We start from the raw sequence: 27,954 nt of genomic DNA, 5'->3' as shown, positions 1-27,954 counted from the left end.
TTAAATTACGGTATATTAATAAATTATACTGCTCAAATGGTAATGCCACTAATTCTGTTTGTTTGCTGTAGAATGCTCTCATATGGTATCCATTAGGGCTTTTTATCTTCACTGTCTGGGCCAAGATAGTGTTCTAATGCTGTTCATATTGAGTTCTTATTGCTAGGTTTACTATGTAGATTGTTATTGCTGGAAATAGAAGGTCCATATTGTTAGTAAGATCCTTATTGCTGGAAATACTGAAACAATATCCCATTTAAATGTATGGCAAAATGCTGGCAATGATGTCTCAGCTGCCCAACAGCTGTCAGATGATCAGAAACAGTGGACATCACAGAGCTGTCAGATGATCAGAAACAGTGGACATCACAGGGCTGTCAGATGATCAGAAACAGTGGACATCACAGGGCTGTCAGATGATCAGAAACAGTGGGCATCTCAGAGCTGTCAGATGATCAGAAACAGTGGACATCACAGGGCTGTCAGATGATCGGAAACAGTGGACATCACAGGGCTGTCAGATGATCAGAAACAGTGGGCATCACAGGGCTGTCAGATGATCAGAATCAGTGGACATCACAGAGCTGTCAGATGATCGGAAACAGTGGACATCACATGGCTGTCAGATGATCCGAAACAGTGGACATCACAGCTGTTGTTTGTAGATGGTAGTACAGGGCTGTGTGTTGTGTTTCTGGGTCAGGAACGGGTCACAGTAGAATATCTTCCAGGTCATAAGGTCACAGGTAGGTGGTGGCCTCTCTGTTCTCTCTCTCTCTGGCCTGGGCCACGGCAACATTAATACACTGGAGCCACTCCTCAGCATGCTTCTCATCACGAGCCTTCAGGACATATGTTTTACTGTCCGTGAAGATCTCAAAGGCCCGAGGGAGACCCCGCTCACGCCGCTTCTTAGCCACCACCTGGACACACACAGCCAGACAGGCGAGAGGGTTATCAGAAGTGGACAAAGGGCATTAATTGTTGTTACATGAATGGACTTGAAGTTCACCCACCTTGACGCTCTGCACTTTGCTCAGCTCGATGGTGCTGTCATCTAGCTCATCCTTCTGTAGCAGACAAGACAGGACAGAGATAAAACCTTTCAGCAACATGGGGAGATTTAAGTTATACATGACTAAATAGTTATAAATACACCTTTTGGAGCGACAATCCAATTTTTTTGTCCTTTTGATGTTGTTTCACTATCACCACTCTGCATGATGAATGGCCTTTTTTTGTAATGGAAAGAGACCCACTTAAACCCTGCCAGGCACATTTATAAAATTAACATTCAACATTGCGACACTGCCATGTTTTACTGTTGAACAGCTGCCTTGGGGCTGTTGTAGACGACCTGTTGCTTAATGCCACATATTTCAGTGACAAAATAAAAGTTTGCTAGGATTTGTAACGACAGTACATTACCACAAAACATCAGCTTTTACGGTCCTCTTGCAAAGATTTCCTGCAGTAAGCAGTAAGAGAAGAGGGTGTTTTATTGTCTTGGTCCTTATATAAGGGAGGAAATGAAATCCTTGAGCGCATCAGCACTGTCTCTAATGCTCTACCCCTTAATACCGCTACATCTCTCTGACTCGTGTAATACACTGTTATCTCTCACGTCAGGATGACTCTGGAATGTGTGTGTGTGTGTATGTATCTGCGTGTGATACACCACAGTCATAACCTTATGGACCATAGGGTCACATAGCGAGCGCTAGGCTAGATGCTATTCTCCATAGACATCCTAAGAGCCCCCACTGGCCGGCTATAGTTCTGTAGCCTGTGTGTGTGTGTGTGTGTGTGTGTGTGTGTGTGTGTGTGTGTGTGACGGCAAGCGTTAATATCCATAGACTTGCACACATCCTTACCTCCCTGGCTGTCTGTGTGGAGGGTCTGCCCTCTGTTAGCTACAGTGGTTAAGCTACTCATGTATTCACACAGATTAAAGGAGAAGTGAATGTACTCCTTGTCCCCTCTCCACTCCACTAGTTCCTATTGCGTGTGTGTCCTAAGGATTGGTTCAATAAAAGCAGTATGATGATGGCTCGGCTTTGGGGAAACGGTTAGGTGAAATGCTGAAATGGAACGGTGCCAAAGTTCATGAATAATCATCCAGGTGAGGTTGGTCTGAGGTGACTTATTATGAGCTTGTCTCACCTGTGTGTCTGTCTGTCTGTCTGTCTCTCTCTCGCTGTATCAAATCAAACTGTATCAAATCCTTTCAGACCGACAGAAATGCCTAGTGGTATAGGTTAGTGGTATAGGTTAGGGGTATAGGTTAGTGGTATAGGTTAGTGGTATAGGTTAGGGGTATAGGTTAGTGGTATAGGTTAGTGGTATAGGTTAGTGGTATAGGTTAGGGGTATAGGTTAGTGGTATAAGTTAGTGGTATAGGTTAGGGGTATAGGTTAGTGATATAGGTTAGTGGTATAGGTCAGTGGTATAGGTCAGTGGTATAGGTTAGTGGTATAGGTTAGTGGTATAGGTTAGGGGTATAGGTTAGGGGTATAGGTTAGGGGTATAGGTTAGTGATATAGGTTAGTGGTATAGGTTAGTGATATATGTTAGTGGTATAGGTTAGTGATATAGGTTAGTGATATAGGTTAGGGGTATAGGTTAGGGGTATAGGTTAGTGGTATAGGTTAGTGGTATAGGTTAGTGGTATAGGTTAGTGATATAGGTTAGTGATATAGGTTAGGGGTATAGGTTAGTGATATAGGTTAGGGGTATAGGTTAGTGGTATAGGTTAGTGATATAGGTTATGGGTTGATTTGGAACTGATTCATTGGCACTGCAAGATTGAGCTCAGAGAACAAGAGACAAAGAGGAGGTCCAATGTGTGGCTTTAAACAGCTGTGGTGAGGGGGGACTGTTGGTTACAATACAAAGAAGAGTGTCTTGGGTCATTTGACTTATCCTTTCAACAATCTGAAAATATTTCCCAATTTCTCAATATTTGGCAAAGGCTGGGGAATACAAAACCAGAGTTTAGAATTTAAGAAGTCAGAAAATTCTCTCTCTCTCCCTCCCTCCCTCCCTCCCTCCCTCCCTCCACAACATGGCATTGACTAACAATAAGGTCTCTCATCTAATCCCTGCTCAATGACACACACACACACACCAACACTACACACACACCAACACTACACACACACACACACACACCAACACTACACACACACCAACACTACACACACACACACACACCAACACACACCAACACTACACACACACCAACACTACATACACACTAACACTAAAACACACACCAACACCACACACACACTAACACTACACACACACCAACACTACACTACACTACACACCAACAGCACGATAAAACAGATCAGCTCTAATTACATTGTGACTCAAGTTGAATGAATACTATATTTATTTACATTATAATAAAGTTGAGTGTTTCACTTTGAATGGCACATGGTGATGACTCATGGGCTTTCTGATGACTACGTGACCTCAACACGTTTTCTTACTGTCTTGTTTTCTCAATGTTTGTCAATGCACAATTAGTATTATTTCTGCTGTAAACCTTACACCAAGTTTGGCCTCAATGTAAGTCCGAATCAAACACAAATTAGTTGGAGGGATTTGTATCGTTAAAACACAGTGGTTTCCTCATCACAAACACACAGGCACACACACACACACACACACACACACACACACACACACACACACACACACACAGGCACACACACAAACAAACAAAAGCATGCATGGACACATGCACACAAACACACACACTGCCAGCATCATCTCCTTCCTTCCTCTCTGGTTTTCATTTGTTTTTTGCTGCTACGTCTGAGTGTCGATTTTTATACTGAGTTATTAAAGGGAAGAATGACTCAAGAAGTTGCAGCATCATACTCTGACCTTGGGCGTCCCCCAAGGCTCAATACTGGGGCCAAAGTTATTACAGTCATCTCTAGTGGATTCCCCAGAGTGACGTTAGGCCTTGTCACAAGATGGGGTCTCCACTGTTTCACCCAACATCACATCATGATTCAATTAAGAAGAAAAGGTAGAATAGGAAAACACATAAGGACAGGGAGTCCAGTGACTAACAGTGCTGTCAGGATATGGGGAGGCATATTTCTTTTTTAGTGTCCCCCTGTGTATATGATATGATATACTTTATTGTCCCGAGGGGAAATTTGACTTGAACAACTAGATGGTAATTGTCCATGAAGTACAATTGGTGGGACTTGCTTTACCTCTTTAAAAGTATTTTTTTGTGGTAGAAGTTTAAAAAGTTTTACTTTACTATTTAAAGCAAAGTAGTTTGAAAAATGTTATAGTAGTGGTAGTGTCTGCAATAGTAATGGAGGTGACTGGTTATAGTTGAAAAAGTAGGTATATGAAAAGTTAGGATAGCCCGAACATATTAAAGTTGGTTTTCTGTATCTAGCTTGAACGATTCATGAGTTACTGTTGGAGAGTTATATTATGCTAATGTACTAATTTATATAGTGATAGTAGATTTTAAAAAACATATAATTTGAAGTTAGGATAGCGTGAACATTTGAAAGTTGGTTTGGTGTCTTTAGCTTGAAAGGTTCAATAATTAAATGTTGGTGAGTTATTTTATGCAAATGTCTATAGTTATAGTTTATAAAAGCTTAAAAAAATTAGAAGTTAGGATAGCTTGAAGATGTGAAAGTTTGTTTGGTGTATGTAGCTTGAATGGTTTAAGAGTTACTGTTGGTGGGTTATGTTATGCTAATTTGTGCAAATTATATAGTTATTAGTTAATAAATGTTTTAAAGAATTTGAAGTTAGGATTGCCTGAAAATGTGAAAGTTGGTTTGGTGTCTTTAGCTTGAACGGTTTAAGAGTTACTATTGGTGAGTTATTTTATGCATTTTACATTTTTTGTCACTCTAAACTCCTACAAACACCTATAACTTTTTATTGGTGGAATATATTTTTGTTCAAATAGCAGAGAAGTAGAGGAAGATTTCATATGCTCAAACTTTTTGACTAAGTTGATTACAAAGTGGTCAAAGTACAGTGCCTTCGGAAAGTATTCAGACCCCTTGACTTTTTCCACATTTTGTTACGTTACAGCCTTATTCTAACATGGATTAAATAAAACAAATCCTCAGCAATCTACACACAATCCCCCATAATGACGAAGTGAAAACAGGTTTTTAGAATTTTTAGAATCTTTGCTATGAGACTCGAAATTGAGCTCAGGTGCATCCTGTTTCCTTTGATCATCCTTGAGATGTTTCTACAACTTTATTGGAGTCCACCTGTGGTAAATTTAATTGATTGGATATGATTTGGAAAGGCACACACCTGTCTACATAAGATCCCGCAGTTGACAGTGCATGTCAGAGCAAAAATCAAGCCGTGAGGTCGAAGGAATTGTCCGTAGAGCTCTGAGACAGGATTGTGTCGAGGCACAGATCTGGGGAAGGGTACCAAAACATTTCTGCAGCATTGAAGGTTCCCAAGAACACAGTGGCCTCCATCATTCTTAAATGGAAGAAGGTTGGAACCACCAAGACTCTCCCTAGAGCTGGCTGCCCGGACAAACTGAGCAATCGGGGCAGAAGGGCCTTGGTCAGGGAGGTGACCAAGAACCCGATGGTCACTCTGACAGAGCTCTAGAGTTCCTCTGTGGAGATGGGAGAACCTTCCAGAAGGACAACCATCTCTGCAGCACTCCACCATTCAGGCCTTTATGGTAGAGTGGCCAGATGGAAGCCACACCTCAGTAAAAGGCACATGACAGCCCGCTTGGAAATTGCCAAAAGGCACCTAAAGACTCTCAGACCATGAGAAGCAAGATTCTCTGGTCTGATGAAACCAAGATTGAACTCTTTGGCCTGAATGCCAAGCGTCACGTCTGGAGGAAACCTGGCACCATCTCTACGGTGAAGCATGGTGGTGGCAGCATCATGCTATGGGGATGTATTTCAGCAACAGGGACTGGGAGGTGTGTCAGGATTGAGGGAAAGATGAACGGAGCAAAGTACAGAGAGATCCTTGATGAACACCTGCTCCAGAGCGCTCAGGACCTCAGACTGTGGTGAAGGTTCACCTTCCAACAGGACAACAACCCTAAACACTCAGCCAAGACAACGCAGGAGTGGCTTCGGGACAAGTCTCTGAATGTCCTTGAGTGGCCCAGCCAGAGCCTGGACTTGAACCCGATCGAACATCTCTGGAGAGACCTGCACTAGCTGTGCAGCAATGCTCCCCATCCAACCTGACAGAGCTTGAAAGGATCTGCAGAGAAGAATGGGAGAAACTCCACAAATACAGGTGTGCCAAGCTTGTAGCGTCCTACCCAAGAAGACTCGAGGCTGTAATTGCTGCTAAAGGTACTTCAACAAAGTACTGAGTAAAGGGTCTGAATACTTATGTAAATGTGATATTTCCGTTTTTTAATTTGTAATAAATGTGCACACATTTTTAAAAACCTGTTTTTGCTTTGTCATTATGGGGTATTGTGTGTAGATTGATGGGATTTATTAATGTTTTAATCCATTTTAGAATAAGGCTGTAATGTAACAAAATGTGGAAAAAGTCAAGGGGTGTGAATAGTTTCCGAAGGCACTGTAGCTGATATGTCAAAAGTTACATTGTTTACAGTGAATGTTGGAAGTGATGATGTCACAATGGGGAGCTTTAGAATGTTGAAAAAAGTCCCATTAAAGTGAATGAAGATGGACAAAAGGAAAGACAATTTTGAATAGTTTAAAAAGTATTAATAATATCAAAAAGTTGTATGCAAGCAAATTATTCCAGACCAGTCTGCACATTTTAAAGTTTGAATTGCGTTTCTAGCTTAAACAGTGTAAGAGGAGTAGGTTGCAGAAGAAGAAGAAGAAGAAGAAGTATGACAAAGATGTAAAGTCTGGACTTTTGCTTCGCAAGTCCCACCTAATTAAAGTCTAAGTGGGGATACATACTGATTTTCCCTTCCGGAAGAGGAGCTGGTTTCCTGCCAGGGTGAAGTAGCGAGTCTTCCAGCGTTTGATGAACTTCCAGCGAACCTGCTTCTCCTTCAGTTCCCCCTCTATCATCGGCTGGCCATCCTCGTTCACCACTGGAGAGACAAAACAAAACACTATAACGCTCAATTAGCTGTGATCCACATCCACTCACTGTTGATACCTGTTTATGCAGTGTATGTAGCCCAAGTGGGAATCAAACCCATAACTCTAATTAATTAAAGCACCCGGCTCCAAGCAACTGAGGTCTTGGAACAACAACAAAAAATACAAAAAATACAGGAAGACATGATGATTGAAAAAAAGGAGGAATGGCTGAATAATTGTTGATAGAATACCCCTTTCCTCTCTTCTTTAGTCTGGTCTATATTCACAGGAACAGCCCAATAGGCCTTAACCTATGCCAATGTTCTGTGTACTCTCCCTCCTTATGTATTTAACACCTGGCGATAAACATATCATGTGTCAACCTGCCACAGGCTAACGAAACACAATACACCGAAGCTTTGCTCATGTTACAAATTAACCACAGGCTAACGAAACACAATACACCGATGCTTTGCTCTTGTTACAAATTAACCACAGGCTAACGAAACACAATACACCGATGCTTTGCTCTTGTTACAAATTAACCACAGGCTAACGAAACACAATACACCAATGCTTTGCTCTTGATACAAATTAACCACAGGCTAACGAAACACAATACACCAATGCTTTGCTCATGTTACAAATTAACCACAGGCTAACGAAACACAATACACCGAAGCTTTGCTCATGTTACAAATTAACCACAGGCTAACGAAACACAATACACCGAAGCTTTGCTCATGTTACAAATTAACCACAGGCTAACGAAACACAATACACTGATGCTTTGCTCATGTTACAAATTAACCACAGGCTAACGAAACACAATACACCAATGCTTTGCTCATGTTACAAATTAACCACAGGCTAACGAAACACAATACACTGATTCTTTGCTCATGTTACAAATTAACCAGATGCTAACGAAACACAATACACCAATGCTTTGCTCATGTTACAAATTAACCACAGGCTAACGAAACACAATACACCAATGCTTTGCTCATGTTACAAATTAACCACAGGCTAACGAAACACAATACACCGATGCTTTGCTCTTGTTACAAATTAACCACAGGCTAACGAAACACAATACACTGATGCTTTGCTCATGTTACAAATTAACCACAGGCTAACGAAACACAATACAACAAAGCTTTGCTCATGTTACAAATTAACCACAGGCTAACGAAACACAATACACCGAAGCTTTGCTCATGTTACAAATTAACCACAGGCTAACGAAACACAATACACCGAAGCTTTGCTCATGTTACAAATTAACCACAGGCTAACGAAACACAATACACCGAAGCTTTGCTCATGTTACAAATTAACCACAGGCTAACGAAACACAATACACCGAAGCTTTGCTCATGTTACAAATTAACCACATGCTAACGAAACACAATACACCGAAGCTTTGCTCATGTTACAAATTAACCACAGGCTAACGAAACACAATACAGCGATGCTTTGCTCATGTTACAAATTAACCACAGGCTAACGAAACACAATACACCGAAGCTTTGCTCATGTTACAAATTAACCACAGGCTAACGAAACACAATACACCGAAGCTTTGCTCATGTTACAAATTAACCACAGGCTAACGAAACACAATACACTGATGCTTTGCTCATGTTACAAATTAACCACAGGCTAACGAAACACAATACACCGATGCTTTGCTCATGTTACAAATTAACCACAGGCTAACGAAACACAATACACTGATGCTTTGCTCATCTTACAAATTAACCACAGGCTAACGAAACACAATACACCGAAGCTTTGCTCATGTTACAAATTAACCACAGGCTAACGAAACACAATACACCGAAGCTTTGCTCATGTTACAAATTAACCACAGGCTAACGAAACACAATACACCGATGCTTTGCTCATGTTACAAATTAACCACAGGCTAACGAAACACAATACACCGAAGCTTTGCTCATGTTACAAATTAACCACAGGCTAACGAAACACAATACACCGAAGCTTTGCTCATGTTACAAATTAACCACAGGCTAACGAAACACAATACACTGATGCTTTGCTCATGTTACAAATTAACCACAGGCTAACGAAACACAATACACCGATGCTTTGCTCATGTTACAAATTAACCACAGGCTAACGAAACACAATACACTGATGCTTTGCTCATGTTACAAATTAACCACAGGCTAACGACAATCAATACACAGATGCTTTGCTCATGTTACAAATTAACCACAGGCTAACGAAACACAATACACTGATGCTTTGCTCATGTTACAAATTAACCACAGGCTAACGAAACACAATACACGATGCTTTGCTCATGTTACAAATTAACCACAGGCTAACGAAACACAATACACTGATGCTTTGCTCATGTTACAAATTAACCACAGGCTAACGAAACACAATACACCGATGCTTTGCTCTTGTTACAAATTAACCACAGGCTAACGAAACACAATACACCGATGCTTTGCTCTTGTTACAAATTAACCACAGGCTAACGAAACACAATACACCGATGCTTTGCTCTTGTTACAAATTAACCACAGGCTAACGAAACACAATACACTGATAAACACAGTCTCCTTCTATCGCTGTCACTCTCACTCTCTGTGTTGGTCAAACAAACAAGCACACACAAGCACGGACACACACACACACACAGATTTGAGTTACCATACGTGCCCCTTCACCACCCCACATGGAACCATGCCAGCATGAGCCTCCCCCCGCTGCTGAAGCCAAGGGGGTACAGAGAGGGCAGTGACTGTTTGGTAATAATGGCTAGTTTTCACATTGATTAATGTAAGCACAGGAATGTGTGGTTGTGGGAAGAATATCACATCCTGGTATACTGGCACCAGAACAGGACAGAATGCCTGGGGTTCTGGACACACACACACACACACACACACACGCACGCACTCCAGTCCTACTAGGCAAATACTGGTTGAATCAACATTGTTTCCACGTCATTTCTACCAACAAAATCAATGTGTTGACGTTGAATCAACGTGAAAAACTGATTGGATTTGACAAAAAAAGTCATAAACATGAGAGAATTTCGAATTTTTACTTAAATCCAATGACATGGTGATGTTTTAAAATTGATTTCATGTTGAATTCACGTTAGTTGACAACTCAACCAAATAAAAATCTAAAATAGACGTTGAACTGACGTCTGTGTCCAGTGGGGTAAGTGCTAGGTCTCCTTATCACCGCTGTGTTTGATCAAGTTGGCAGGTTCACTATAAACTCTCCTGTCTCACAGGAAGCTTCAGCTTCCCTGTGTAAACCAGAATACTGTGGACTCTGCCAAGAGGTCTGGACTATAGAAACAGAATGTATAGAACAGACCTCCCCATTCAAGTCAATTATGGCATAATGGGTGTCAGCCATTGCGAGTGTACCCATGAGTTTACCAGTGAAATGTCCAGGGTTATAGGCTCTAAGCCCCTTCTAGAGCAGACTTTCCCAAATCTGATTCTGCCAGAGATCGGCAGGAAACAGTAAAACCTTGTTCATACTGTAGTAAATGTTTGAGGAAAAACAAAGGAAGGGGGATTGAAAGGAGACATTGTGGCAGGCCTCGTCTGTCTTAGTCTAGTGATTTGGATGGAGAACAAGGTTTACAACCCTTGGGCCCAAAGCCTCCCAGTGACTGCTGGACCAGGTGGCACAGTACATATGGCTGGTACTGAGGAACAGAATTACACAACCAAACAGGAACATCAAAACCTGCCACGACAAAACCAACTGCTTTGCTTCTCCCAACATGTCCAGGTTTGTAAAACGTGTTCTAAGACAAGGCCCAGGTCTTCAATCAAGTGAAAAGCAGACACTTTCACTAGGGGGTTGTTTTAGTTGTTAAGGAACATGGTAGTTATTCTGATGACAACAACCATATCCTTGACGGCAGCAACCATATGTTATGTCATACACACAACTGTATATTTTCTGAAAGCCATCACTTATCCAAAATTATATCATGTCCAGAGCGGTTTTTCCCAGATTGATGATGATGAAATGGTTAGGATCTTAGGAACATTCCAGATTTTTGGATACCCTGGGAGGCTTTTTCATTGTGCAGATCATGTGTGTGTGTGTGTGTGTGTGTGTGTGTGTGTGTGTTTGTGTGTATTATGATAGTAATGTGTGCTTAGTATGTGTGCTAAGAGAGACTGACATCATTCTGACTTCTGACTACACTACTGTATGGCAACATTTCAAACATAGAATAACTCTAGTTCTAATTCATATTATATAGTTCCAACAGTTCTAATTCATATTATATTGTTCCAACAGTTCTAATTAATATTATATTGTTCCAACAGTTCTAATTCATATTCTATTGTTCCAACAGTTCTAATTAATATTCAATTGTTCCAACAGTTCTAATTAATATTCTATTGTTCCAACAGTTCTAATTAATATTCTATTGTTCCAACAGTTCTAATTAATATGCTATTGTTCCAACAGTTCTAATTCATATTCTATTGTTCCAACAGTTCTAATTGACATTCTATTGTTCCAACAGTTCTAATTAATATTCTATTGTTCCAACAGTTCAAATTAATATGCTATTGTTCCAACAGTTCAAATTAATATTCTATTGTTCCAACAGTTCTAATTAATATGCTATTGTTCCAACAGTTCTAATTAATATGCTATTGTTCCAACAGTTCTAATTGACATTCTATTGTTCCAACAGTTCTAATTGACATTCTATTGTTCCAACAGTTCTAATTAATATGCTATTGTTCCAACAGTTCTAATTAATATTCTATTGTTCCAACAGTTCTAATTAATATGCTATTGTTCCAACAGTTCTAATTGACATTCTATTGTTCCAACAGTTCAAATTAATATGCTATTGTTCCAACAGTTCTAATTCATATTCTATTGTTCCAACAGTTCTAATTAATATGCTATTGTTCCAACAGTTCTAATTAATATTCTATTGTTCCAACAGTTCTAATTAATATGCTATTGTTCCAACAGTTCTAATTAATATTATATTGTTCCAACAGTTCTAATTAATATGCTATTGTTCCAACAGTTCTAATTAATATTCTATTGTTCCAACAGTTCTAATTAATATGCTATTGTTCCAACAGCTCGTATAGTGAACATGCTACAAAGGGGCTTCACAGTGAGTGATGTTAACCGGACGCCACCAGAGCCTTCCCGCTGAGATGGACAGAATTCAACTATGTCAGATAGACAGGGGGAGGAGAGAGAGCGAGAGAGAGAGCGAGAGAGAGAGCGAGAGAGAGAGCGAGAGAGAGAGCGAGAGAGAGAGCGAGAGAGAGCGAGAGAGAGTGGTGGACAACCACACACACTCTCTCACTTATGACCTTTCAGTTCAAAAGTATTCCAATGGTTTAACACTCAGGAAGATGATTAAGTCACAACTGCTTGTCCTTTTTTTCCCTTAGGAGAGGAAAACAACCTGGGAGTTCGCTCTCCAACATCGTTAAGTGGGGAAGGAATTTCATTGTTTTAAATGGCACCAAGCACTTTTTAACTTCTGTGTTTGTCTACAATTCATAGTTAGCATTTTCATCACAAGGTGAAAACAGAACACACAGGGCAATAGACACACAGGCAGCAAAGCCAGTGGTTCATTATGACCCTCATGCATTTACATTGGATGACTGCCACATCAGATTAGTAAACAGATCCCCTTAGCAGCACAACATGGTAGAAGCACAAAACATGGTACAAACATTATTGGGCACAGACAACAGCACAAACAGCAAGAAGGTAGAGACAACAATACATCACGCGAAGCAGCCACAAGTGTCAGTAAGAGTGTCCATGATTGAGTCTTTGAATGAAGAGATGGAGATAAGACTGTCCAGTTTGAGTGTTTTTTGCAGCTCGTTCCAGTCGCTAGCTGCAGCAAACTGGAAAGAGGAGCAACCCAGGGATGTTTGTGCTTTGGGAACCTTTAACAGAATGTGACTGGCAGAACGGGTGTTGTATGTGGAGGATGAGGGCTGTAGTAGGTATCTCAGATAGGGGGGAGTGAGGCCTAAGAGGGTTTTATAAATAAGCATCAAACAGTAGGTCTTGAGACCGGTATACAGAGATAACCAGTTCACATAGGAGTATAGAGTGCAGTGATGTGTCCTATAAGGAGCATTGGTGACAAATCTGATGGCCGAATGGTAAAGAACATCTAGCCGCTCGAGAGCACCCTTACCTGCCGATCTATAAATTACGTCTCCGTAATCTAGCATGGGTAGGATGGTCATCTGAATCAGGGTTAGTTTGGCAGCTGGGGTGAAAGAGGAGCGATTACGATAGAGGAAACCAAGTCTAGATTTAACCTTAGCCTGCAGCTTTGATATGTGCTGAGAGAAGGACAGTCTACCATCTAGCCATACTCCCAAGTACTTGTATGAGGTGACTACCTCAAGCTCTAAACCCTCAGAGGTAGTAATCACACCGGTGGGGAGAGGGGCATTCTTCTTACCAAACAACATTACCTTTGTTTTGGAGGTGTTCAGAACAAGGTTAAGGGCCTTGGGGTACTCCCTGGGTGACAGGCAGTGGCTGAGACAGCAGATGTTCTGACTTTATACACTGCAGTCTTTGAGAGAGGTAGTTAGCAAACCAGACCAATGACCCACTCAGAGACACCAATACTCCTTAGCCGGCCCGACAAGGATAGAATGGTCTACCGTATCAAAAGCTTTGGCCAAATCAATAAAAATAGCAGCAAAATATTGCTTAGAATCAAGGGCAATGGTGACATCATTTAGGACCTTTAAGGTTGCAGTGACACATCCATAACCTGAGCGGAAACCAGATTGCATACCAGAGAGAATACTGCAGACATCAAGAAAGCCAGTCAGTTGATTATTGACAGATTTTTCCAACACTTTTGATAAACAGGGCAAAATAGAAATTGGCCTATAACAGTTAGGATCAGCTTGATCTCCCCCTTTAAATAAAGGATGCACCGTGGCTGCCTTCCAAGCAATGGGAACCTCCCCAGAGAGGAGAGACAGGTTAAAAAGGTCAGAGATAGGCTTGGTGATGATAGGGGCAGCAACCTTAAAGAAGAAAGGGTCTAAACCATCTGACCCTGATGTTTTTTTGGGGTCAAGTTTAAGGAGCTCCTTTAGCATCTCGGACTCCGTGACCACCTGCAGGGAGAAACTTTGTAGCGGGGCAGGGGGAAAAGAGGGAGGAGCATCGGGGCTAGTCACATTAGAAGGGGTGGGAGATGAGGAAATATTGGACGGGCAATGAGGCATGGCTGAGTCAAATAGGAATCCTGACCTAATGAAGTAGTGATTAAAGAGCTCAGCCATGTGCTCTTTGTCAGTAACAACCACATCAACATTAAGGGACATGGGCAGCTGTGAGGAGGAGGGTTTATTCTCCAGGTCTTTAACCGTTTTCCAGAACATCTTGGGGTTAGACCCACAGAGAGAGAACTGCTCCTTAAAGTAACTAACTTTAGCCTTCCGGATAGCCTGAGTGCACTTATTTCTCATTTGCCTGAACGAGAGCCAGTCAGCCTGAGTAAGCGTGTGCCGAGCCTTTCGCCAAATGGAATTCCTGAGGTGGAGTAACTCTGCCAGATCACGTCGAACCAGGGGCTGAACCTGTTTTTAATTCTCATTTTCTTAATGGGGATGTGTTTGTTAACAATACCACTGAAAATATAAAAAAAGAAGGTCCAAGCGTCTTCAACAGAGGGGATCAAGCTGATTCTATACCAATTTACAGAGGCCAGGTCATGAAGGAAGGCTTGCTCATTAAAGTTTTTAGCAAGCGTCTATGACAAATCAGGACAGGTCGTTTCACTGAGCAGTCATTATGAACACAGGCTGTAAACCAGTGATCACTAAGGTCATTACAGAAAACACCAGACTGATACCTATCAGGATTATTTGTGAGGATAACATAAAGGAGAGTAGCATTTTCTGGGTGTTTGGAGTCGTACCTTGTGGGATTGGTAATAATCTGAGAAAGATTTAGGGACTCCCATTGCTTTAGGACTTGGTCAGGTGGTTTAAGCATGTCCCAGTTTAGGTCACCTAGCAGGACAAATTCAGACTTAGTGTCAGGGGCCAGGAGAGAGCTTAGGGTACAGGTCGGTGCAGATGGTGGACAATAACACCCAGCAACAGTCAACAAAGAGCTATTGGAAAGTTTAATGCTTAAAACCAGCAAATCAAATTGTTTGGGGACAGACTTGGTGGAGACAACCAAGCACTGAAGGTGTTCCTTGGTAAAGATTGCTACTCCACCACCTTTGGAAGATCAAATCAAATCAAATTTTATTTGCCACATGCGCCGAATACAACAGGTGTAGACCTTACAGTGAAATGCTTACTTACAAGCCCTTAACCAATAATGCACTTTTAATAAAATAAAATAAAGTGTTAAGTAAAAAATAGATAAGTAAAAAATACAAATAGCAAATAATTAAAGAGCAGCAGTAAAATAAAATAACAGCAGGGAGGCTATATACAGTGGGGAAAAAAAGTATTTAGTCAGCCACCAATTGTGCAAGTTCTCCCACTTAAAAAGATGAGAGAGGCCTGTAATTTTCATCATAGGTAGACGTCAACTATGACAGACAAAATGAGGAAAAAAAATCCAGAAAATCACATTGTATGATTTTTAATGAATTTATTTGCAAATTATGGTGGAAAATAAGTATTTGGTCAATAACAAAAGTTTCTCAATACTTTGTTATATACCCTTTGTTGGCAATGACACAGGTCAAACGTTTTCTGTAAGTCTTCACAAGGTTTTCACACACTGTTGCTGGTATTTTGGCCCATTCCTCCATGCAGATCTCCTCTAGAGCAGTGATGTTTTGGGGCTGTCGCTGGGCAACACGGACTTTCAACTCCCTCCAAAGATTTTCTATGGGGTTGAGATCTGGAGACTCCAGGACCTTGAAATGCTTCTTACGAAGCCACTCCTTCGTTGCCCGGGCGGTGTGTTTGGGATCATTGTCATGCTGAAAGACCCAGCCACGTTTCATCTTCAATGCCCTTGCTGATGGAAGGAGGTTTTCACTCAAAATCTCACGATACATGGCCCCATTCATTCTTTCCTTTACACGGATCAGTCGTCCTGGTCCCTTTGCAGAAAAACAGCCCCAAAGTATGATGTTTTCACTCCCATGCTTCACAGTAGGTATGGTGTTCTTTGGATGAAACTCAGCATTCTTTGTCCTCCAAACACGACGAGTTGAGTTTTTACCAAAAAGTTATATTTTGGTTTCATCTGACCATATGACATTCTCCCAATCCTCTTCTGGATGCACTCTAGCAAACTTCAGACGGGCCTGGACATGTACTGGCTTAAGCAGGGGGACACGTCTAGCACTGCAGGATTTGAGTCCCTGGCGGCGTAGTGTGTTACTGATGGTAGGCTTTGTTACTTTGGTCCCAGCTCTCTGCAGGTCATTCACTAGGTCCCCCCGTGTGGTTCTGGGATTTTTGCTCACCGTTCTTGTGATCATTTTGACCCCACGGGGTGAGATCTTGCGTGGAGCCTCAGATCGAGGGAGATTATCAGTGGTCTTGTATGTCTTCCATTTCCTAATAATTGCTCCCACAGTTGATTTCTTCAAACCAAGCTGCTTACCTATTGCAGATTCAGTCATTCCAGCCTGGTGCAGGTCTACAATTTTGTTTATGGTGTCCTTTGACAGCTCTTTGGTCTTGGCCATAGTGGAGTTTGGAGTGTGACTGTTTGAGGTTGTGGACAGGTGTCTTTTATACTGATAACAAGTTCAAACAGGTGCCATTAATATAGGTAACGGGTGGAGGACAGAGGAGCCTCTTAAAGAAGAAGTTACAGGTCTGTGAGAGCCAGAAATGTTGCTTGTTTGTAGGTGACCAAATACTTATTTTCCACCATAATTTGCAAATAAATTCATTAAAAATCCTACAATGTGATTTTCTGGATTTTCTTTTCTCAATTTGTCTGTCATAGTTGACGTGTACCTATGATGAAAATTACAGGCCTCTCTCATCTTTTTAAGTGGGAGAACTTGCACAATTGGTGGCTGACTAAATACTTTTTTTCCCCACTGTACAGGGGGTACCGGTACAGAGTCAATGTGCGGGGGCACCGGTTAGTCGAGGTAATTGAGGTAATATGTACATGTGGGTAGAGTTAAAGTGACTATGCATCGATAATAAACAGAGTAGCAGCAGCGTAAAAGAGGGGGTGGGGTGGGGACAATACAATTAGTCCGAGTAGCCATGATAGACTTATGGCTTGGGGATAGAAGCTGTTAAGAAGCCTTTTGGACCTAGACTTGGCGCTCCGGTACCGCTTGCCGTGCGGTAGCAGAGAGAACAGTCTACGACTAGGGTGGCTGGAGTCTTTGACAATTTTTAGGGCCTTCCTCTGACACCGCCTGGTATAGAGGTCCTGGATGGCAGGAAGCTTGGCCCCAGTGATGTACTGGGCCGTACGCACTACCCTCTGTAGTGCCTTGCGGTCGGAGGCCGAGCAGTTGCCATACCAGGCGGTGATGCACCCAGTCAGGATGCTCTCGATGGTGCAGCTGTATAGATCTGAGGACCCATGCCAAATCTTTTCAGTCTCCTGAGGGGGAATAGGGTTTGTCGTGCCCTCTTCACGACTGTCTTGGTGTGTTTGGACCATGATAGTTTGTTGGTGATGTGGACACCAAGGAACTTGAAGCTCTCAATCTGTTCCACTACAGCCCCGTCAATGAAAATGGGGTCGTGCTCAGTCCTCTTTTTTTTTCCTGTAGTCCACAATCATCTCCTTTGTCTTGATCATGCTGAGGGAGAGGTTGTTATCCTGACACCACACGGCCAGGTCTCTGACCTCCTCCCTATAGGCTGTCTCATCGTTGTCGGTGATCAGGCCTACCACTGTTGTGTTGTCGGCAAACTTAATGATGGTGTTGGAGTCGTGCCTGGCCATGCAGCCATGGGTGAATAGGGAGTACATGAGGGGACTGAGCACGCACCCCTGAGGGGCCCCCATGTTGAAGATCAGCGTGGCAGGTGTGTTGTTGTGTTGTTCTTACCCTTACCATCTGGGGGCGGCCCGTCAGGAAGTCCAGGATCCAGTTGCAGAGGGAGGTGTTTAGTCCCAGGGTCCTTAGCTTAGTGATGAGCTTTGAGGGCATTATGGTGTTGAACGCTGAGCTGTAGTCAATGAATAGCATTCTCACGTAGGTGTTCCTCTTGTCCAGGTGGGAAAGGGAAGTGTGGAGTGCAATAGAGATTGTCTTGCCAAAAAGGTTTATAACCAGAAAGGTTAACATCAGTGTTCAAAACACTCTTTCTTAACCATGTCTCAGTAATGACCAACACATCTGGATTGAAGCTGTGAACCCAAACTTTTAATTGATCCATTTGAGGTAATAAGCTTCTAGTGTTAACGTGCAGAAAACCCAGGCCTTTACGAGAGCAGAAATCAGTGAAACAGATATCAGAGTCAGAATTGGGGCTTGGGTGTACATGCACATTTCCAGATAGAGTGGCTTGCAAAAGTATTCACCCCCCTTGGCATTTTTCCTATTTTGTTGCCTTACAGCCTGGAATTAAATTTGTTTTTTGGGGGGGGGTTTGTATCATTTGATTTACACAACATGCCTACCACTTTGAAGATGCAAAATATTTTTTCATTTGAAACAAACAAGAAATAAGACACAAAAAAAAGAACTTGAGCGTGCATAACTATTCACCCCCCCCAAAGTCAATTCTTTGTAGAGCCAACTTTTGCAGCAATTACAGCTGTTGCCCATTCTTCAAGGAAAAACTGCTCCAGCTCCTTCAAGGTGGATGGGTTCTGCTGGTGTACAGCAAATCTTTATGTTATACCACAGCTTCTCAATTGGATTGAGGTCTGGGCTTTGACTAGGCCATTCCAAGACATTTAAAATGTTTCCCCTTAAACCACTCAAGTGTTGCTTTAGCAGTATGCTTAGGGTCATTGTCCTGCTGGAAGGTGAACCTCCGTCCCAGTCTCAAATCTCTGGAAGACTGAAACAGGTTTCCCTCAAGAATTTCCCTGTATTTAGCGCCATCCATCATTCCTTCAATTCTGACCAGTTTCCCAGTCCCTGCCGATGAAAAACATCCCCACAGCATGATGCTCCACCCCCATGCTTCACTGTGGGGATGGTGTTCTCGGGGTGATGAGAGGTGATGGGTTTGCGCCAGACATAGCGTTTTCCTTGATGGCCAAAAAGCTCATTTTTAGTCTCATCTGACCAGAGTACCTTCTTCCATATGTTTGGGTAGTCTCCCACATGCCTTTTGGCGAACACCAAATGTGTTTGTTTATTTTTTTCTTTAAGCATTGGCTTTTTTCTGGCCACTCTTCCATAAAGCCCAGCTCTGTGGAGTGTACGGCTTAAAGTGGTCCTATGGACAGATACTCCAATCTCCGCTGTGGAGCTTTGCAGCTCCTTCAGGGTTATCTTTGATCTCTTTGTTGCCTTTCTGATTAATGCCCTCCTTGCCTGGTCCGTGAGTTTTGGTAGGCGGCCCTCTCTTGGCAGGTTTGTTGTGGTTCCATATTCTTTCAATTTTTTAATAATGGATTTAATGGTGCTCCATGGGATGTTCAAAGTTTCTGATATTTTTTTATAACCCAACCCTGATCTGTACTTCTCCAAAACTTTGTCCCTGACCTGTTTGGAGAGCTCCTTGGTCTTCATGGTGCTGCTTGCTTGGTGGTGCCCCTTGCTTAGTTGTGTTGCAGACTCTGGGGCCTTTCAGAACAGGTGTATATATACTGAGATCATGTGACACTTAAATAAAGTCCACCTGTGTAAAATCTAACTAATTATGTGACTTCTGAAGGTAATTGGTTGCACCAGATCTTATTTAGGGGCTTTATAGCAAAGGGGGTGAATACATATACACGCACCACTTTTCCGTGATTTATTTTTTAGAATTCTTTGAAACAAGTTATTATTTTCATTTCACTTCACCAATTTGGACTATTTTGTGTATGTCCATTACATGAAATCCAAATAAAAATCCATTTAAATTACAGGTTGTAATGCAACAATATAGGAAAAACGCCAAGGGGGGTGAATACTTTTGCAAGGCACTGTAAAACCAGCAGTAATACAGTCAGGGTACGGCCGAGGACAGGGAGAGCTCTGCAGTGTTGATTTTTTATGACATTTGAATGTGCATCAGATGGCAACAAGATCATGTTGTACAGCAATTTCATCAGGTAACATGAATACAAAGCCGGTGAGAGGTGGTTAGAATAGGATGGGAGTCCAATAGGCCGTGTAACCAATAGAGAGTCAGAGTCCCGAGTGTGGGAACAAACATAGTCTGTCCCACGGTTAGGTAAACAAGCAAGTTCATAGTCAAGAAAGAATGCAGGAGACATGAGGCAAATAGCATAAAGCACACACAAAAAAAGAATGACTTGGGGCTAGCCATTGTAAGTTCAAAGAGTTACTTGCCCCAACAAGATAACTTGAGAGAGTAGCTCTCTATGAGCCCAGTAGGCTATAAAATTATGAGATCAAATAAATAAATAGTAGGCCTATACTAGTTAATTAAAGCGTTTCTGAGTAAGCTCCCATATTAAGCTTCACAAGTTAATTAGCCTACCTAAAATTCCGATCAGTCCAAAGTCTGTGGTGTGTGTGTAAGTGTGTATGTGCTGGAGGCGAGTGAAAGCTCGGGAGAGAGGGGTACCTGTTTTTGATCCCCAGTGTGTAAATGCATGTGCACACACACACACACACACAAGTCAGACCGCCCCAATTATACAGTACACCACACACAAGCCAAATAAAAGCCACACGTGATTATTAGTACATACCAGTGCAATCAGGGATGGATGAATAACTAGCTGGGAGAACTAATCTAAAGTGGATGAATGATTACACTTTACAGTTAGAGCAATCTGTTCCAATTAGAGGTTGGTGACATATGGTATGGTGTGTGTGTGTGTGTCCTGGGAGAGATCCGTCACTCGCTAAGGTGGCCATAGAGAGGGAACGGATGGCGTTGGAAAATAAGAAGGTGATGACAGATCGTTGACAGGGTAGAAGGAGAGAAAGAAAAGCTTTGGGGACGAAAAATATTATAATCTATTTCATATTCATCATCTCCAGCAGCACCCCAACATCAACATATGTGAAAATGGCGTGTTTCTATGTTTTGTAGTAAAAAAAGATAGAAGAAGATAAGTGTTTCCAATTACATCATCAACCAATCAGTAGACAATTAGTAGGCAATGCCTACTCATAATTGGTTAGAAATCACACATTGCACACCAATGATGTCAATGGAAACACTTATCTTCCTCCATCAAGGTATTGATGATTAGTTGATCAGTACAATCAGGTGTGTTAGTGTTGGGCTGGAAAAACAAAGTCTGTTTACCCTCTAGCTCTCCAGGACGAGGGTTTGTGATCACTGTTGTACAGCAGAAAGATGTTTCAAATCAACCCAGAAAGCCCACTCCTCCCACTGTTTTATAGTCAAAAGCAGGGGCGCAACTTTGGTTTCAGATGTGGGGGGGGACGACATAATAATATATATTTTTTTCTTCTTCTTCCAGTCGGATAAACACTCCAAACAGCCTACTCGACCGCTCGGAGGCGTCCGCATGGTCCTAAAGCACACCGTTGCCTCGTTTTGTATCACATTCCAATGATACAACTGGGGGGTACAAAAATGCAATTTCAGAATGTGGGGGGGACATGTCCCCCCCCCGTCCCCAGTGAAAGATGCGCCCCTGTTCAACAGTAAGGTAAACACTCAGACTTGGCTGGTGCAGTGATTTTCTATGGGTCACTGCTGAGAATTGCACACCGAAGGTTGTGGGGTTGAATCCCTTTTGGGATATGCTTGTTACACACTGGGGATCAGAATCAGATATTTTCCCTGGTTCGCTCCAGTAAGTACTTCATCATTCTCTGAATGTGTATGTGCATTACTCATGGGCTTGTCATCAGGGACAGAGCCAGAAGCAGACCATGATGATGTTATTCAACCAGAACACAGTGGGCCTATAACAGGCCTTTAACAGACCATGATGGTGTTATTCAACCAGAACACAGTGGGCCTATAACAGGCCTTTAACAGACCATGATGGTGTTATTCAACCAGAACACAGTGGGCCTATAACAGGCCTTTAACAGACCATGATGGTGTTATTCAACCAGAACACAGTGGGCCTATAACAGGCCTTTAACAGACCATGATGGTGTTATTCAACCAGAACACAGTGGGCCTATAACAGGCCTTTAACAGACCATGATGGTGTTATTCAACCAGAACACAGTGGGCCTATAACAGGCCTTTAACAGACCATGATGGTGTTATTCAACCAGAACACAGTGGGCCTATAACAGGCCTTTAACAGACCATGATGGTGTTATTCAACCAGAACACAGTGGGCCTATAACAGGCCTTTAACAGACCATGATGGTGTTATTCAACCAGAACACGGTGGGCCTATAACAGGCCTTTAACAGACCATGATGGTGTTATTCAACCAGAACACAGTGGGCCTATAACAGGCCTTTAACAGACCATGATGGTGTTATTCAACCAGAACACAGTGGGCCTATAACAGGCCTTTAACAGACCATGATGGTGTTATTCAACCAGAACACGGTGGGCCTATAACAGGCCTTTAACAGACCATGATGGTGTTATTCAACCAGAACACAGTGCTAGGAAGCCTAAAGCCAAACGCATACGAAGCAGAATGTCTCTGCGTTCACCTCTAGTAGCTTTCTTTGGGAAGTGTTGTTACACAAATGAGAACAGTTGTGTTGTGTCAGACAGGGAGGATCAGGTGTGTTATGTTAGACAGGGAGGATCAGGTGTGTTATGTTAGACAGGGAGGATCAGGTGTGTTATGTTGGACAGGGAGGATCAGGTGTGTTATGTTGGACAGGGAGGATCAGGTGTGTTATGTTGGACAGGGAGGATCAGGTGTGTTATGTTGTGGACAGGGAGGATCAGGTGTGTTATGTTGGACAGGGAGAATCAGGTGTGTTATGTTGGACAGGGAGAATCAGGTGTGTTATGTTAGACAGGGAGGATCAGGTGTGTTATGTTGGACAGGGAGGATCAGGTGTGTTATGTTAGACAGGGAGGATCAGGTGTGTTATGTTGGACAGGGAGGATCAGGTGTGTTATGTTAGAGAGGGAGGATCAGGTGTGTTGTGTCAGACAGGGAGGATCAGGTGTGTTATGTTAGACAGGGAGGATCAGGTGTGTTATGTTGGACAGGGAGGATCAGGTGTGTTATGTTGGACAGGGAGGATCAGGTGTGTTATGTTAGACAGAGAGGATCAGGTGTGTTATGTTGGACAGGGAGGATCAGGTGTGTTATGTTGGACAGGGAGAATCAGGTGTGTTATGTTAGACAGGGAGGATCAGGTGTGTTATGTTAGACAGGGAGGATCAGGTGTGTTATGTTGGACAGGGAGGATCAGGTGTGTTATGTTAGACAGGGAGGATCAGGTGTGTTATGTTGGACAGGGAGGATCAGGTGTGTTATGTTAGACAGGGAGGATCAGGTGTGTTATGTTGGACAGGGAGGATCAGGTGTGTTATGTTGGACAGAGAGGATCAGGTGTGTTATGTTGGACAGGGAGGATCAGGTGTGTTATGTTGGACAGGGAGGATCAGGTGTGTTATGTTGGACAGGGAGGATCAGGTGTGTTATGTTGGACAGGGAGGATCAGGTGTGTTATGTTGGACAGGGAGGATCAGGTGTGTTATGTTAGACAGGGAGGATCAGGTGTGTTATGTTGGACAGGGAGGATCAGGTGTGTTATGTTGGACAGGGAGGATCAGGTGTGTTATGTTGGACAGGGAGAATCAGGTGTGTTATGTTAGACAGGGAGGATCAGGTGTGTTATGTTAGACAGGGAGGATCAGGTGTGTTATGTTAGACAGGGAGGATCAGGTGTGTTATGTTAGACAGGGAGGATCAGGTGTGTTATGTTGGACAGGGAGGATCAGGTGTGTTATGTTGGAGAGGGAGGATCAGGTGTGTTATGTTGGACAGGGAGGATCAGGTGTGTTATGTTGGACAGGGAGGATCAGGTGTGTTATGTTGGACAGGGAGGATCAGGTGTGTTATGTTGGACAGGGAGGATCAGGTGTGTTATGTTGGACAGGGAGGATCAGGTGTGTTATGTTGGACAGGGAGGATCAGGTGTGTTATGTTGGACAGGGAGGATCAGGTGTGTTATGTTAGACAGGGAGGATCAGGTGTGTTATGTTGGAGAGGGAGGATCAGGTGTGTTATGTTGGACAGGGAGGATCAGGTGTGTTATGTTGGACAGAGAGGATCAGGTGTGTTATGTTGGACAGGGAGGATCAGGTGTGTTATGTTGGACAGGGAGGATCAGGTGTGTTATGTTAGACAGGGAGGATCAGGTGTGTTATGTTGGACAGGGAGGATCAGGTGTGTTATGTTGGACAGGGAGGATCAGGTGTGTTATGTTAGACAGATGAGAACAGGTGTGTTATGTTAGACAGATGAGAACGGGTGTGCTATGTTAGACAGGGAGGTTGAGGTATGCTATGTTAGAGACTCAGGTGTTAGTTTACCTGTGGCCTTCTCTGGGTTGTTGCACATGAAGCAGAGCCAGCTGCCCTCCTCTTCACTGAAGCCAAACAGGTCAAAGAAACGCACCTCCTCCAGATGGATCTGCAGACTGTCCAGGTCCTACAAAGAGAGAGAGAGAGAGAGAGAGAGAGAGAGAGAGAGAGAGAGAGAGAGAGAGACTCAGAAAGCAAATGCCTACTGTTTTCTGATGATCTGGTGCTTCTGTCCGCAACCAAGGAGGGCCTACAGCAGCACCTAGATATTCTGCACAGATTCTGTCAGACTTGGGCCCTGACAGTGAATCTCAGTAAGACAAAAATAATGGTGTTCCAAAAAAGGTCCAGTTGCCAGGACCATAAATACAAATTCTATCTAGACACCGTTGCCCTAGAGCACACAAAGAACTATAACTAACTCGGACTAAACATCAACACCACAGGTAACTTCCACAAGGCTGTGAACGATCTAAGAGACATGGCAAGAAGGGCGTTCTACACCATCAAAAGGAACATAAAAATCAACATCCCAATTAGGATCTGGCTAAAAATACTTGAATCAGTTATCGAACTCATTGCCCTCTATGGTTGTAAGGTCTGGGGTCCGCTCACCAACCAATAATTCACAAAATGGGACAAACACCCAATTGAGACTCTGCATGCAGAATTCTGCAAAAATATCCTTTGTGTACAACGCAAAACCCCAAACAATGCATGCAGAGCTGAATTAGGACTATACCCGCTAGTTAGCAAAATCCAGAAAAGAGCTGTTAAATTCGACAACCACCTAAAAGGAGCGATTCCCACACATTCCCCCACAAAGCCCTCACCTACAGAGAGATAAACCTAGAGAAGAGTCCCCTCAGCCAGCTGGTTCTGGGGCTCTGTTCACAAACACAAACAGACCCCACAGAGCCCCAGGACAGGAACACATTTAGATCCAACCAAATTATGAGAAAGCAAAAAGATGACTATTTGACACACTGGAAAGAATCACCCAAAACACATAGCAAATTAGAATGCTATCTGGCCCTAAACAGAGAGTACACAGTGGCAGAATACCTGACCACTGTGACTGACCCCAAATTAAGGAAAGCTTTGACTATTTACAGCCTTGCTATTGAGAGAGGCCGCCATAGGCAGACCTGGCTCTCAAGAGAAGACAGGCTATGAGCACACTGCCCACAAAATGAGGTGGAAACTGAGCTACACTTCCTAACCTCCTGCCAAATGTATGACCACATTAGAGACACATACTCCCCACAGATCACACAGACCCACAAATCATTTGAAAACAAATAAAAATCAAACTCCCATATCTGTTAGGCGAAATACCGCAGTGTGCAATCACAGCAGCAAGATTTGTGGCTAGTTGCCATGAGAAAAGGGCAACCAGTGGAGCACAAATATTGTAAATACCACCAATATTTAACTGTTTATTTCTTGTCCCTTTCATACTTCAACTATTTGTACATTGTTACAACACTGTACATAGTCAATAATATAACATTTCAAATGTCTATATTCTTTTAAAACCTTTGTGAGTGTAATGTTTACTGAGTGTTTATTTCCCTTTTGTTTATTGTCTATTCCATTTGCTTTGGGAATGTTAACATATGTTTCCCATGTCAATAAATCCCTTTGAATTTAATTGAGAAAGAGAGGAAAGATAGAGAGAGCGCACCAGAGAATTAGAGAGAGAGAACGAGAGAGAGACCGAGAGAGACAGAGACAGAGAGAGAGAGAGCGAGAGCGAGACAGAGAGAGACAGAGAAAGAGAGAGAAGGAGAGAGACAGAGAGAGACAGAGAGACAGAGCGAGAGAGAGAGCGAGAGAGAGCGAGAGAGAGCGAGAGAGCGAGTCTGAATGTAAATAACGACAAGACACGAAAATAGTACAAATTGAAACTTATTTTGGGGAAGCAGGAGACACTTTTTGCTGATTTGTATAAAAATGGGAACATAAGCAACCTTATCTTCCACACAGACCATCCCCTGGCATGGCACAGTTCTATTCTAGCACACTACCCCTCTGTTAAGAGGGGGGGTGTTAGCGACGGGTGGAAACTCAGGATACTGGACAACGAGGACTCTGAGTCGTCTAATATTAATCTCTATAAATCTGGAACCGTTTTGGTTCAAGGCAACACCAAACAGTTCCAGCTGGACTTTCACCTAATCAAAGAAATAGCTCAGCAGGAGAAGCTCTCCCTTGAGAAAGATACCCCTACCCCGAGCGGGTCAGACCAGACCTCTTCATTAACTAACCCCACAGAGCAACCCCAAGCGGAAAGTCAACTTCCCAGCACAGAGTACTACTCCCTCATTGAAATGAAGGATACATTCACCCAGCTGGAGGTAAGGCAGGTGGAGCTGGAACAGCAGGTGAACACACTCCAGTCAGCACAGACCCAGACAACAGTCCAGCACAACAACACCCCCTTAACTAGACCTGGAGAGCTGCAGGTAGAGAGAGACATGTCTGCACTCTGGACTGTGGTGAGACAACATCAACAGGAGAAAGAGCAGGAGCAGGAGAAGAACAGAGCACTCGAGGAGAGGATCAGAGTGCTGGAGGAGAAGGTGAGAACGATGACGGGTGACATAGAACAACCCATTAGAGAGCTGGCCACCCCCGCAGAGAAGCCAGCAGAACAGCCCACCTCAGATCCTGGCCAAAGTCTCGACACCGCAGCAGAACAGTACACCCTAGACCCTGACCATAGCCTCGACATCACACACAGACAAACAAATGAAGAACCCCAAGCCCAGGGGATCCCAACCCCTCTGAGCAACCCCCCAGTCAGACACCCTGATAGCCCTCATGACGACCCCCCCACACCCACTGAGGACATACACAAGCCACAGATTGTACTTCTTATGGACTCAAACGGGAAATACATACAAGAAAATAAACTTTTTCCAAAACACACAGTGTCTAAACTCTGGTGTCCAAACACCCAGCGCGCCCTAGACCTTCTGTCTGAGGACCGACTAGGATCACCCAGCCACATAATAATACACACAGGCACAAACGACCTGAGAACACAGCAGGAAAGGGTGGCCACATCACTCAAGGGAGTGATAGAAAAAGCTTCTTCTACTTTCCCCAACGCACAAGTGGTTATCTCAACCCTGTTACCACGAAAAGACTTCCACCCTGCTACCATACAGCGGGTAAAGCAAGTATTTCCCGTGACTGTGCATCAAAACCAAATGTCTACCTGGCCCACCACTCCACCCTGGACGTGAACAGCCTTTATGACCAGGTCCACCTATACAAGG

The 27,954-nt window shown here is 43.0% G+C and overlaps 1 protein-coding gene across 1 annotated transcript in view; it reads right to left on the bottom strand.

Annotated features, from left to right (window-relative positions):
• Positions 1-29: 29 nt before the first annotated feature.
• The window catches only part of LOC311122897 (ventricular zone-expressed PH domain-containing protein-like), a gene marked incomplete at its 5' end in the record, with an annotated part of 56,728 nt that continues 28,803 nt past the window's right edge, over positions 30-27,954 (bottom strand). Inside the window, 4 exons of the mRNA XM_084197201.1 lie at positions 30-923; positions 1,017-1,070; positions 6,948-7,084; positions 24,677-24,794. Coding sequence (XP_084053327.1) covers positions 741-923; positions 1,017-1,070; positions 6,948-7,084; positions 24,677-24,794 — 492 coding nt within the window. The remainder of the gene's footprint in view (positions 924-1,016; positions 1,071-6,947; positions 7,085-24,676; positions 24,795-27,954) is intronic.

This window comes from Coregonus lavaretus, assembly GCF_964263955.1.
Source record: "Coregonus lavaretus genome assembly, contig: HAP1_SCAFFOLD_1583, whole genome shotgun sequence".
Taxonomy (NCBI): domain Eukaryota; kingdom Metazoa; phylum Chordata; class Actinopteri; order Salmoniformes; family Salmonidae; genus Coregonus; species Coregonus lavaretus.
The sequence above is the reverse complement of the archived record's forward strand: the minus strand, read 5'-3'. Positions and strand labels throughout refer to the sequence as shown.